The 14,687-nt window shown below is 36.2% G+C and overlaps 2 protein-coding genes across 4 annotated transcripts; both read right to left on the minus strand.

The window, feature by feature from the left end:
• Window positions 1-1,818: 1,818 nt before the first annotated feature.
• On the minus strand, window positions 1,819-13,527 carry LOC115983234 (disease resistance protein RPM1-like). 2 transcript variants are annotated; one of them, XM_031105875.1, is made up of 2 exons: window positions 10,481-13,527; window positions 1,819-1,859 (listed from the first exon to the last, which is right to left on the minus strand). In XM_031105875.1, the coding sequence occupies exon 1, from the start codon at window positions 13,382-13,384 to the stop codon at window positions 11,357-11,359; it is 2,028 nt and encodes a 675-aa protein (XP_030961735.1). In that variant the 5' UTR covers window positions 13,385-13,527; the 3' UTR covers window positions 1,819-1,859; window positions 10,481-11,356. The 2 variants fall into 2 exon arrangements, with proteins under 2 accessions (XP_030961735.1, XP_030961734.1); XM_031105874.1 differs by lacking the exon at window positions 1,819-1,859 and adding an exon at window positions 9,239-9,587.
• LOC115983235 lies at window positions 3,313-7,589 on the minus strand. Of its 2 annotated transcripts, none has more exons than XM_031105877.1 (3): window positions 7,472-7,589; window positions 4,461-5,434; window positions 3,313-4,084 (listed from the first exon to the last, which is right to left on the minus strand). In XM_031105877.1, the coding sequence occupies exons 2-3, from the start codon at window positions 4,753-4,755 to the stop codon at window positions 3,543-3,545; spliced, it is 837 nt and encodes a 278-aa protein (XP_030961737.1). In that variant the 5' UTR covers window positions 4,756-5,434; window positions 7,472-7,589; the 3' UTR covers window positions 3,313-3,542. The 2 variants fall into 2 exon arrangements, with proteins under 2 accessions (XP_030961737.1, XP_030961736.1); XM_031105876.1 differs by having other exon boundaries at window positions 4,461-5,438.
• Window positions 13,528-14,687: the final 1,160 nt, after the last annotated feature.

A 14,687-nucleotide genomic window follows, 5' to 3' on the forward strand; every position in this document is an offset into this window, starting at 1 on the left:
TCGATCAACTCACGGCTTTTCTACGAGACTACGTAATTCTCCACAAAAACTTTGAATGTACCAATTTGTTTTAGCACAAGTCCAGAATTTAATCAATCAGTAATAATAAAAGAGTAAAATACAAGTTTAGTCTATCTAATAAAATATTTTAGAATTATGAATTGATTCTTTATTAGATATAAACTAAACTAACCCATGTGAAAATGGGTGTAAGAAAACCAAAACTCACGAAAGTAACTGATGCTAACTGTACAGGTCACCCAACACAAATACAGAACCAAACTTATCCAAGCTAAGATTTTGGCACAAAAATACAACACCAGAAATGGAAAATGCAAACCAAAAAAAATAAAATAAAAAGGAAAATGAGAGAGGAAAATACCTTAACAAAAGCAATCTTCAAATTTTATCTATAAAAGTAGAATGAGCTAACGGCATTCCCTTCATTAAAATACACCATTGATGTGAGGAGGGAACATTGTTTAAATAGTTTTGGTGACTTCCAATGATCCACAAAGTTGGTAGTTGGTCTTCCTCACCATGTCTTTTGGGTTATAGCAAAAGGGTCCCTAACGATCGAGGGTCTACAATCCATAGTCTAAGGCTTTAGTATAGATTATATTGTACGGATGATTTGAGTTCCTCTAGATATTGAGCGTATTTTGTTTGCTGATGCAAGCTAGTTTTTACTTGATTAAAATTAGAGTCTTGATTCTCAAGGAAAAAAAAGTGTATTTTCTTGGAATCGACTATTATGTGACATGAGCAAGCATTTGATGATGATCCTCTTAAGTGTATTTTCATGGAATAATAATAATAATTGGAAAACAGTATATATGAATATGATCCTCAAAGATATATGTCCTACACAATTACATTATGTCGAAACAAATGAAGCTTACGAATATTTAACCTGTTCAAGACCAAATAGGTATTCATCTAACATCTGAGCTGATAGGTGGTGCACAATTCTTGGGTTTCTAGATAGGAGTTCAAAGTACCTTTAGCCTAGCCAAAATGACTAAAGGCTGGTTATATCCTTTAAAGTGGCTGATGAAACAGGGAACAAAAGAAAGGAACCACAACCACCTCTTATGTGTGCAAGGTATCTCATGCACTACATGTATACGCTTGTCACAAATTGTTAGTCCCAAAGGGCTAAATGACACAATGTGAGACCATTGTGAGATGGAGACATCAGTTGCATACTACAGGCTACAAACGGCAGCCTAATGCTGTAACACGATGGATTAACATTTTAACAAACATAATCAGTCCTAGACTCCATTATCTTCAACAAATCACAGTAATACAGCATTTGCATTTGGCTACAAATTCAGAAGCAGAGGCCACGGGAATATAACATAAACTATGTTTCACATCATAACACAATTTATAAGTTCTCATTGAAAGACTGATAACTTGAACAGGGTGAATAAGTAGATCAAATAAAATTCCATAATGCTTTTCTCTCCACTGGAGATAGTCCCAAGAAAATCCAAAGCCAAACAAAAAAAATCTCAGGAACAAGTGTAGCCATAATTGGAGCAACCTAACTATGATCTAGGGAAGTAGGCTAGTTTAATCTTCTTCCTCAATGACCTTGGTGCCCAACCCCTTTAAGCCCTCTGGAGGGATCTCTGCAACAGTGACTAGTGTAGAAAAACTCCTCCTTTGCATCTTCTTCATTATTTCTCTTACGGGCAATGCAGACACGAACTCTCCTTGGCACACTCTAATCCCACGGCTCCAGACATGCTTGTTAAGCTTAACATCCACCCTGACGTCAGTTGTTCCCATGGCCTTTCGGGCAAACTTCTGATTCCTTTATGGCCTTTGGAGCCTTCTTCTTGAAAGTGCTGCACATGGAATTGGAAAATGTGGAAAGGTTACTTAGAGGTGTCCAAAATACAATGCATTAGCTAACTAGGATACATCAAAGAATCAATAACAACAAGGACAGAGAGAGCAGTGAGTAGATGGTAAAACATAAAAAGATTTTATGAAACAGAAAAAGCTTTGTAGAGTCTAGACTGGGTCCCACGATACTATTCATAGTTTAAAAATTATTTTGTTACAGTATTTTTAGTAATAAATTTTCAGTTTTCAGCAATAAGCAGTATCTAAACAGACCCATAGTATTTGCTTTATTTGATAAACTAAACCATTTTAATAATCAAATTCATTAAAAAAAATGATGGGAAAAATTACAAGATTTTTATGTTCATTATTTCAATTTAAAGTTGGAAAAGTGCACTAAAGAACTTAGAGTATTATGTTCTAAACCTGTTTTGATTCTTTTGAATACAAAATTTGAGTACAAAATACACCCTTCTCTGATTTGGCACTTGTTCTTTATTTTAGGAAAAAGAACTTTTTCATTTAAGCTCTTCTTTGGTGGATCTAGCCGTTTTCAACAATATAATGAAAATGTCAATGTATTCATTTTCACATTCTCTAAAAACACCCTAAACATGTATTCATTTTTAGCATTTAAGTCTACTTTTTAGGATATTTTTTAGAATAAACAACAGTCTACTTTTTAGGATATTGAAAATGAAAATTGAAAACAAATTTGCAAACCAAACCCTATTTTTTTCCGTGGTGGGTCTCATAGAAACTGAAAATTAATACATAAAACACCTCTTTTTTTCTCAAACCAAATAGCCTCTTTAAGAGAAACTATAAATTGTTTTTACTTTTAAAGTGTTTTTCAATTGTAAAGGCAAGAAGAAACTTTTTAGGTTATGTAGATGGAGAGAAGCAAGATGGAAAGACGGCCAAAATACACCAATTTTCAATGTATTACGATGATCTACCCCCTCCTTTTTTTTTTACTCCCTCTATCCAACATGGAAAAGGCTAAAGTTACAAAAAATGAGAACTAGTAAAAATTGCTACATTTAAATTTTGTAAAGATATGGTAAAAAAGTTTGTGCCGGTAGCATTACTCATCCAAAATTAAGGTTAGTAAAATTGCCAAAACATGGTAAATTTTGATAAAAAGTTTTAAATACCCTTAATGCTCACTCCGTTCTATGTTTACTGGAACTGCAATCCTTGATGACCCCCCAACCCCCCAAAAAAAAAAAAAAAAAATTGAAATACAATTTGATTTTTGTTATTTATAGAAAATCACAATTTCATCCTGAAAATTTAACAAGTACCGATTTCATGGTTGTCACCCTACATTCAACCATAACACAAAGCTCAAACTTTCATCCTGAAAATAGTACACTGCCTATCAAAATTTACATCATTTGATAATGATCTTCTAAGCAGCAAGCACCATGGCTGGGGTCTTGGGGAATAGTTAAAAGTTCAGATTTGCAGTTGATTACTATGCCATAACATTATAGGTCACAAAATCAAGTCAATATGTCTAATAATGAAATTCATCCAAGCTAACAGGTTTATACCTCACTCCTTTCTCCATGATTTACTTGCAACTCATTACTTTTCCCTTCTAAACTAATTATAGTTTCCACATGAAGCACCTCTCACATTCCTCCGACTTCGCTTTGTACTTTGACATTTCAGTGTTAGCCAAAACCTGTTTTAAGTAATTGGTTTTGTAATTTGCTTCCCTCCTCAACCTCATGACTCTTCTTCTGAAGCTCCTGTTGGAGTATACCAACTTTATCTTCCAAGCATTCCAATTTGGACATAAGTAATTCCTTGTCTTCTATATTCTCTCTCAATAGATGTAGATTATCTGAAGTTTTTGAGAGAAGCCAATCAATCCTTTTGACTAAATTTTGTGCAAACACCTTTCCATCGGCTACTTTTTGTTTCTTTCCTGTAAGCTCATCTTCGAGCTCGTCAACTTTTTCCACAAGGCATTGAAGGAACCATGTATCTCTCGAACAGGGTGCAGCCCGCTTTGTGCCAGAAAATGTGCCAAATTTTACATTGGAGGGAGAATTTGATTCAATGAGGAAACTAGAAGTAGGAGAGTCGGAGCTTGTGGCTTGAATTAAGTTGGCTTCTTTCACATCCTCCAAGCTTCCATTAAAACAGATGTTATTCACTTCAGCTGTGTCACAAGGAGCCTCAGAAGTGTCTGAAACTTTGTTTCCATGATCTACAATACCAGGCAATAGATAATAGTTTAGAAACAACGAAAGCAACACAACATCTATTATGATATACCATGATAAACTACCCAGTTGTCCATAAACTTAAGCTGTTACAAAAGAATTAATTTAATCATTTGAATGCAATTCTAATATAGCCAATTTTGGGTCTGAGCTGAACTAACCACAATCACAAATGAGCAACATTCACAAATTCAAACAAATCCGGAACTTATGTGAAGTGACAACCCAGTACATAATCCACTTTTAAATCAGACTGGAAGTGCCAGAAGATTATAAGAAACTTCACCAAACTTAATGCAGCTACTTATGATTTACAATTATAGAGATAAAAGATAAAGTTTAAAAGAAAAGCAGTCTTACCAGGTGAAGTTATTGAATCCCTTCCTTCTGCCACCTCACCACTTTTACCTCCATGATTTACCATCAATTCATTATTTTTCAATTTTAAACCAATTATTTTGTCCATCGGCAGGTTATTATCTTCCTCATACTCCTTCAAACACTGTTTGTTCTTTGACATTTCAGTGTCATTCCAAACAATCTGTTGCTGCGATTGCGCTCGTAATTGTCTTCCTTCCTCAACCTCATGAGTCTTTTTCTGAAGCTCCTCTTGGAGTCTACCAGCTTTATCTTTGAAATGTTCCAATTCGGCCATAAGTATATTATTCTCGTTTTTATTATCTCTCCACAGCTGATAATCAACTGAAAATTTAGAGTTAAGCCATTCATTATCTTTGGCTAATGTTTGCACCAACTTCTTCCCCTCTACTACTTTTTCGTCCTTCTTCTAAGCTCATCTTGGAGCTCATTTACTTTTCACTTATCGCCATTCACTTCGGCAAGAAGCTCTTTTGTCCTTTTTCATACTCTAGAAGTTGTTTTCCCTTATTTACAATAGCAGAGTTGCTTTCAGGAACCAAATGCACAAACCTATTCTGCAATTCCATTCGCCCATCAATCTCAAGTAGTTGACTTTTAATTTTGGCAAGTACCCCATTCAAGCTTGAGAGACTGGTTCTCTTCAAGGGCTTGTTGCTTTTTGTGTTGAAGTCTTTCTATTGGAAGTATAAGATCATTTTCCTTTTCTTTACATGCATCTTCCCTGGCTTTCTTGCCCTCAGGAAAAAAATTCTGCAGGTTTTCGGATTTCAATTGGAAAGTAGGGAAGATCTAACTGCAGAATATATGTTCTATTTGAGAAATCCTATCTTTTGCTTCCTCAATTGTAGCAACCAGTGTAGTTCCAAGGCCCAAGACACACTTTTCAATGTTTTCATCCTCTCTGTAAGCAGGATACCCTTGTTTAGGAGAGTTTTGAAGGTGTCCTTCCATCTCTAGCTTTAAAAAAAGTACAGCAGCCTAGTTAGATAAGATATCATCAACATAGGACTTTGGTGTTTGGACTTCAACAAAAATTAAATTGATAATTTTGAATTTAATCAGTTATTAAATCGATAATTTAATCAGTTAATACCACAAACAACTTATTCTTTCTTTTCTTCCTTTATTTTTTGAGGGGGTGGGGTCGTAATTTACACACACACACACCCCAGTAAGCTTTGATTCTTTTGAGGCCATGACCCCACCATCTTCGTATTATTGTAGTAAGAGGATTGAGCCAAAGTTCATTGACAAATTCTTCAAGAGAGTTTCACCATGAGACTATCAGACTGCCGATATTTCCATAAAGCAAAAACAAAAGTTTTCCATTGTTCTCAATGCTTCAAAAATCAAAATTCCACCTAGCTATGAACTATATATACATAGGGAAAAGGCTTGTAATAGCTATTCCTTATCTGATAATTATAAACCCATTAGGAGTTTGTTTCAGCACCCTTGTTTGGAAACTGTTATCCATCACATAGTTCAATAGACTAATATATAGACTAAGCCTGTTCTGGACTTCCAAATTAATCTAACTAACTCAATTACCGTACTTGAGAAGCTAGTCTATGACTTACATTATGAATATTGAGTAATGACACTCTTAACAACAACATTATCAGTCCAATTTAAAGATATGTAAACTAAGAAAAACCCAATTCCAACTAGTGATTCAACCTCTAAGACAATTGAGAGAGGAAAAAATATCCCGAAGAGTAGAACTAAAGACCATGAAGTAAAGGTCACTAGTTCAAACTTTGCCTTCTCACTCTCCTTGGGACCATAACTCAAAATAAATGAATAGATAAATAAACTTGAGAAAAATATGCTCTATATAATTTTATGTCAAATTGCCAATAGTTGTACAAAAGTTAGGTATAAACAGTACAAGGAAATACAGATACAATTGTAGTACCAAACTATATTTGGTTCTAAGTTCGAACATAGCCTACTTCAAAGATAGATTTTAATAACCAATTAACAAAGCCAGCAAAGCAAAGTATATAAAACCAGATTTAAATCTCATGCAATTTTGCTAAGAACTTTATGACTCAGTGGCACTATCCAACCCTTTCCAACAAAATGATCATTCCTCCTGTCATGACTTGAGGAAAGCTCTAATCACATCTAGTGTTATACCTAGTCTAGTTACAATTAAGATTCCTCGTAATTACTTATATAGCCCAAATCAACCTCATATACGCTTAATGTTGAACTCAACACACACTTGCACAAAACATAGTATCCCCAACCCCAAGCTAAATGGCTTACTAAAACCCAGTTGTGTGAGCTAAATACATGACAATGGTCACATACCTGGGGGTGTTTTTCCCCTTCTTTTTTTTGGTTATATATAGTTTTTCACAACAACATTTTTCACAAATTCTACTAATTAAAATAACTGTATTTTTAAATTGCAATTGTAACTCAAACAGACACAGACACTAAAAGAAGTAAATATCACTATTTTATATAATTAAAAATTATATATAGATACTCATTTCAATCACCATGCATTGGTTGGATTTCTCCTCCAAATCAGTTTAGAAGAAAAACCTTTAGTAAAAAAAAAGGACAAATAAATAAAAAATAAAAATAAAAAGGAGAGTAATAATTATTTAACATCCCTATACCCATGTAAAATTTTTAAGGCAAAACTAGTTCAAAATCTTCTAGAGATTGATAAAAAAGAAAACCCAGATCAGGAAACATGTGTAAAATCAAAAGATCCCTCAGAATGCCTAGTATCTACCTGGCAGGGCACGAAACCGTGGTTCCTCAACCTCTGCAACAAGCTTGCAAAAGGGAGCCCCATGTTTCTTTCTTTTTAGTGGTATAAATTTCATGCACCATTTTCAGATTACTAAACTTTTCCTCATTGGGATACAAAAATTGGAAGAAATCAAACTTTAGCATAAGATATACATCAAGGCTGAACACATTCCATACACATATTATATATATGGAGAGAGAGAGAGAGAGAGTACCATTGGAGCTATGTCTCGTGAGTGTTATGAAGTGTTTCGCTGCTGGGGTTTGTTTTGTTGCGGCTCTGACAGTGTGTTTAGCCTTATATATATGCTGATATGCATACACTCACGAAGTACACTGGGGAGAGTAGGATAAAATAGGTAACTAACATTAATTTTTTAACTATTTAGTTAGTAGGCTTAGTTATCAAACTAATTGGTTTTATAGCATCTCGAGTCTAAGAGAGTCGATTTTGGCCTATAAGTCGACTTTTTGAAGGTCGTGGTTTGATCGGGTCCGAGATTTTGAAGGTCGTGGTTTGATCGTGTCAGGAGAGGTCTACCTGTAAATCGAGTCTCTAAAACTCGATTTACATCTACAGTACACATATTCTGGATCGCTCTTCTCCATTCTCATTTCTCAAATTTCCAAATTCAAAAAACCCAAGAACAGTTCTTCTCCATTCTCATTTCTCAAACTTCCAAAAAACCCAAGAACAAAATCAAATCAAACTTTCAAGTGTCTGTTCGTCATTCTCCCATTCTCATTTCAAAAAACCCAAGAACAAAATCAAACTGAAAACCCAAGAAAAAACTGACCCAGGCCGCGCGGCCTGGGTCGCGCTGGCCTAGGTCGCACGGCCAAGGCCTGCGCGACCTGGGTCGCGCTGGCCTGGGTCGCGCGACCCTGGCTGCGCGACCTGGATCGCGCTGGCCTGGGTCGCGCGACCCTGGCCGCGCGACCTGGATCGCGCTGGCCTGGGTCGCGCGACCCTGGCCGCGCGACCTGGATCGCGCTGGCCTGGGTCGCGCGACCCTGGCCGCTCGACCTAGGTCGCGCTCCTGGCGCGACCTGGGTCGCCGGAGAGATCTCTTCAGGTATTTGAAATTTGAAAGAGATTTGGGCGATCTCTCCGGCGGTCCAAAACGAGGCTCATTTGAAATTTGAAAGAGATTTGGGTACTGGGTTCTGTTTTATGATTCTGGGAGGAGGTTATATAATAGTTGTAAATCGAGGCTAAAAGACTCGATTTCCACTAATCTGATGTGGAAAAAATGCCACATCAGACCATGAAAATCGAGTCTTTTATACTCGATTTATAGGTCAAAATCGACTCTAAAAGACTCGAGATGCTAAAAAGCAAATTACTTTCATAACTGAACCATCTAACTAAATAGTTAGAATATTAAGATTAGTTACCTATTTTATCCGAGAGGGAGAGAGTATACTAGGGTTTGTCGATTTTTTCTTAAAGCAGGGGTGTTTGAAATGAATTTAACATGTGCTGTTACTGTTGTAAAGGTCAAACAGTTCTTACAGGACAACGTCATTTGTCACAACTTGTCCAACTAAAACCAGTCAACACATCACATGACAATCAGTTACTGATAAATCACCATTTTTTCTCAACTAATAGTAGAATGAGAGTCGATCATGTCATAATTGTAACATAAATTAAAATTATATCCTTAAATTTTCTCGTAAGCAAAAGTTATTGTCTTTAAGTATTATATTTTTAGATTGAATTTGATTACGTGGTTATATTGATCAAAAGATATAAATTATTTAAAGATAATATTGTTTTTATTGAATTAGTTAATATAATTACATGACTATTTAGTTGAAAAAACTCAAGGTACAATATCTAAGAAATTATACATAATTTTTTCTTTTACGTTTCTCTCTTTCACATATGCACAGCTCACACATATAAAAGAAAGAATCTAAAATAGAGATATGAAATAAGGTTAACTAAATAATAATTTAATTGATATTGCATGATGATTCATAAAATTCTAAAGAGAAATTTATAGGAAGCTCCTTGAGGTATTAAGAAACAACAGTAACCCAAATTTTGTAGAAATAAGAACGCTGTAACATAAATACAATGGTGCCCAACCCCTTTAGGCCCTTTGGAGGGATCTCTGCAACAGTGACTAGTGTAGAAAAACTCCTCCTTTGCATCTTCTTCATCATTTCTGTTACGCACAATGCGGACACGAACTCTCCAGACATGCTTGTTAAGCTTGACAATTAACATCCACTCTGACATCAGTTGTTCCCATGGCCTTTTGGGCAAACTTCCTGATTTCCTATATGGCCTTTGGAGCCATCTTCTTGAAAGTGAAAGTGCTGCACATTGGATTGGCAAAATTGAAAGGTTACTTAGAGTTGTCCAAACAACAATCCATTAGCTAACGGGGATACATCAAAGAATCAGGAACAAATGAAGCCTTGTAGAGTGGCATCTATTTTAAGATTATAGTTTCTCAATGAAGCTAATAATAAAAGAGCTTAAGGATTGGCTTGACAAGGAGTAATCTACATGTGTACCAAAAATGACATCCAACTTTTGGTGACGTGTATCTACTCAAGAGAAAAATTAAGAATTTGACAATTCCCACACTTTAAAAGGAGGTGAGGTGCACCTAGAGGCACTTTGTCAAGGATTGGCTTGACAAGGAGTCACTAGTTCTCTGGCTCTTTAACATTTTATTTTATTTTATTTTAATAGAATCAGTCTGAAATACTTTCAATCAAATCATGATCTAAAATCATTTACAACAACATTATGGATGTCTGGTGGCAAAGAATCCATCCGCACAAACAGAGGGGAAGACAACCAAGCTCTCCTAGCCAAGGCAAGGGTGACCTTGTTGCCATTTCAATGCACGAGAGAAACTAAAAGTTTGCAAGCTATTAACATTAGACCTCACATCTCTGGCTCTTAACATGGTATTCAAAAATTTAGACAAAAACTGACAGCCTTCCAAATGCTACCCCTAGTGTACGTATAGACTCTATAAAATTCACCTTAGGGGCCTAATCAAGGATTTATATGTAACCCAACGATACTTAGTTCTGAACATGAAAGGCAAGGAACCCAAGATGACAAACACACAATATTTTCATGATTCAAAAGCATCACTACCTCTACAAATCTACAACACAACTCTCATGATATTATTCACCAGAGAGAAAAAAATATTTACCACCAAATCTACAGCCATTTTTTTAGCACTAACCTTTCTCAACTAAAACATTGATACTGTTGCTGTCATTCTCGTTATGACCATCATTCTAGTTGGTTGTTTGCACTCTTGACAGCATCAAATGCTAGGAACGGAGAATGTGGGTGTCATAGCCATAAATTCCTGTGCGCACCTTGTGGTGGAGATAAATGCCTGGAACATGCTCAACAATCCAGTAATGTGACCCTTGTTTAGGATCCGAACTTTCTTCTAATTCTTTAGGCAAGTTCACAATTCCCAATACTTTGAGGTTTCTCAGATGTTGGATTCCAAAAGGCACCTCTTTTAGTAGCGGACTAAGCCCAATGAGAAGATCTTCAAGAAGAGGCAATGCTTCTTCATCTATCAACAATGAATGCACTGCATTTAAACTGACAAGGCATAGCTCCTTGAGTTTTGGAAACCCTCCTACCTTAAAGTGCAATTGCTCTCCATTGTATGCTTGGTATGCGATTATGAGCTTCCATAAGCTAGGTAGATTTTGAATGACTTCCAATGGGTCCTCATTCAACCTTGACCAACAAATCGTTAATTTAGCTAGATGTTGAAGCTTTGGAATCCAATCTGGTAACTTCTCTAAACGCCCTATTATGTAGAGGCGTTGGAGACATTGAGGTGGAGATGAAATGAATTGTAAATCAATTATCTCATCTTCCCTTATTGAGGCTATATATAGTGATTGAAGGTGGTTCATCTTTTCAATAGAGGCACACAAAACCATCATGGTTTCCTTTGATACATTTTTTATGCCTAGCTGCCTCAATTGTCTCAACTTTCCCAACTCTTCAATTAGATCAACCCCTCCATGATTCAACTCCACAATACATAACTTTTGCAAGTTCTTTAAACACCCAACCCCTTTTTGTATCTTTACCCTTTTTCCCAAGCCAAACTGAAATCTATTCGGTTGTTGCGATGGTAGGCTATAAGATGGCGCAACTTATGAAGCATGTTAATCTCAACTGGTATATCAAACACTAGTGACTGCTTTAGATCTAGAGTCTCTAGATTTTGCAACTTTCCTATGGATTTTGGAAGCATTTTTACTTTGGTATTTCTCAAACTTAAATATCTTAAGTGAAATAAATTTCCCACATCTTCAGGAATGCAGTCCGGTGGAGCATCTTCAAAATCCATTACTTTCAAAAGCTTGAAATTAGCACAAAAAGTATTCATATAGAACTTCGGCAATTCATCAAGATTGAACAATAAAAGAGAATGAATGTGAGTGTCCTCAAATCCCTTAAGTACATCATATGGAACTCTGTTTACTGACATGCGTCGAGTTAGTCCTTCAAAGCTAGACTCGTGTTTTGAGAAATTATAACAAAAACTCAAATCCTTCATCTTTTGGAGGATGATCTCACGCAAGAGATCATGGAGTCGACACTGTCTAACTTTTCCATCAAAGTCAGCCTTAGATACTTGAACCAAGTTTCTGTGGATTAATTCTATCAAGTATTCTTGTGAAACTTGTTCTAGTGTTTTACCCTCAGTTTCTTTTACAAAACCTTCAGCTATCCATTGCCGAATCAGTCTTGCACTATTAATAAGGTAGCCCTCTGGATACATACCAAGGTATAAAAAGCAAGATTTAAGGTTGTAAGGCAGGTCTTCATAACTTAGAGATAGAATCTTGTTGACACCTGCAAGATGGGGATTTCTTCCAAACTCAAAGCCAAGGCTATCATGCAAGTTTTGCCATTCAATGACAGTTTTGTCTTTGGTTGACAAAAGGCCACCAATAGCAACAATTGCAAGTGGTAATCCTTCACATTTCTTGACAATGTCAATAGACAAATTCTTCAATGCTTGGGGACACTGTCCTCCAAAATCAAATTGGAAAGCTCTCTTGCAGAAAAGCTCCCATGCCTTATTGAAAGGTAGTGCTTGCAACTCATAAACATGAACAGGTGATGATTTTTTACAAAAACTAGCAACCTCCCTATTACGTGTTGTGATCAAAATTCTACCACCCATATGACTATCGAGTAAGGCATGTTTTATACCCTCCCAAAAGTCAATTTTCCATACATCATCAAATACAACCACATACCTCTTTTGCCATAAGTACTCTCTCAATTTATTGACCAACAACTCTTCTTCCATTGCGTCAATTCCCAATAGAGGAGGCTCCTTTCTAGAATCACAAAATTGCTTTATTATGCTTCTAAGTAGATCCTCGATATTGTAAGATTGAGACACTGGAATCCAAGCATGGCAGTCAAAGTTTCCTCTCACCATTTGGTGGTCATAGACTTTCTTCACAAGAGTGGTCTTGCCTAGTCCCCCCATTCCCACCACCGAAACCACTGTACGATGAGACAGTCCTTCTACCAACCAGCCAATCAATTCATCTCTAGGAGATTCAATTCCTACAACGTCCCTATCATCAAGATAAAGAGAATCCTTTCGAGGGTCATGCCACCTAACATTCCGAGCACTACTGCTTGATCCTAGGCCAGTGGATTGGAAGCCATATTTTTCACTTCTTTCCTTGATTTTCTGGAGCAATGCTTTGATTTTTTGAACTTTAACAGCTATTTCGTGGTGAGGTATTAACATGGTAATCAAGCGAGCAGATTTTTGGAGGAAACTACTGAATCCATGATGCGGATGAGGATGATGATGTTGAGCCACGTGAAGCAAGTACTCGTCCATGAAAACATCTATGCGGAAAGCTACTTCTCTTACTTGTTTCACCCAAGTTTTGACACCCTCACTGATGTCCTCCTCTGCTGCAGCCCTTGCATCTGCATCCTTGAGAAAGGACTGAATGCTCTCCAGTTCATCTTTGATGTCAGCTACTTCTTCATGGATGTCCTGTAGCATTGTTGCTTCTTTGCTTAACAAGGAAATCAGCTTGTCAATAAGAGGGGATACTACCCCCTCTGCCATGTAGCTTATCTTCTTACTCCAATGTTTATTTGATCTGAATTTTTGGCTCCTCCCTGTGATCAAATATTGCCTGAGGTTGAGCTCCTGTAGATCAAATATCCAGTCTATACAAAGAATAATTGCAGATTAAAAAATATAAGATAATGTATGAACAAGTCCACAGAAGATGATAAATGATGAACCTGCATTATTGACAAGAAAAGCAATGACAAAAGTCTTAGCCGTTAAGGTGGACTACACCAGTAGTTACCTTTGTCAAGCTATTTGTCATGGTACACACTCATTAAACTCATATGATTAAATATTGCTCTTTCTATTTGTTTATTACTATTGTGCAATTTAACTACGGTTACACCTTCCCTTACTGAAGTCAGCTTTAGTTTGAGACCTCACTACCTCAGCAATAAACCACCTCTTATTAGAATTTTCTATTCCCAAAATTCTCTCCCCTTCCTATTCCTCTCTCTGCTATTAGAATTATCTAAGTTCCTCAAAGCTGCATAATTGGCCTATTTTCATGACTTTTTGGTGAGTTCATTTCAACCAACCAGGTGGAAACTACAATTTCTTGATCTGCAGGACTGAGGTCATTGGACCTTAGTTTCAAACTTGAAAGTAGGCTTTATTGGACTAATGGCTATTTTAGAATGAATATAACTCTTATTTGATATTCTAACCCAAGAGATTGGATCATCTCACAAGCTTTTCTATGAGACTATGTAATTCTCCACAAATACTTCGAATGTACCAATTTGTTTTAGCTCAAGTCCAGAATTTAATCAATTAATAATAAAAAAGACTAAAATACAAGTTTAGTCTATCTAATTAATAACTTTAGAATTATGAATTGATTCTTTATTAGATATAAACTAAACTAACCCCTGTGAAAATGGGTGTAAGAAAACCAAAACTCACCAAAGTAACTGATGCTTTCTGCACAGGTCACCCAACACAAATACAGAACCAAACTTATCCAAGCTAAGATTTTGGCAAAAAACTAAAACAGCAGAAATGGAAAATGCAAACCAAAAAAAATAAAAAATAAAAAGGAAAATGAGAGAGAAAAATGCCTTAACGAAAGCAAACTTCAAATTTTATGTATAAAAGCAGAATGAGCAAAGCTAACGGCATTCCCTTCATTAAAATAAACCCCTAGTAAATTACACCATTGACGTGAGGAGGGAACATTGCTTCAATAGCTTTGGTGACTTCCAATGTTCCACAAAGTTGGTAGTTGGTCTTCCTCACCATGTCTTTTGGGTTATAGCAGAAGAGTCCTTGATGATCGAGGGTCTACAATCCA

This window comes from Quercus lobata, chromosome 4 (assembly GCF_001633185.2).
Source record: "Quercus lobata isolate SW786 chromosome 4, ValleyOak3.0 Primary Assembly, whole genome shotgun sequence".
Lineage (NCBI taxonomy): Eukaryota > Viridiplantae > Streptophyta > Magnoliopsida > Fagales > Fagaceae > Quercus > Quercus lobata.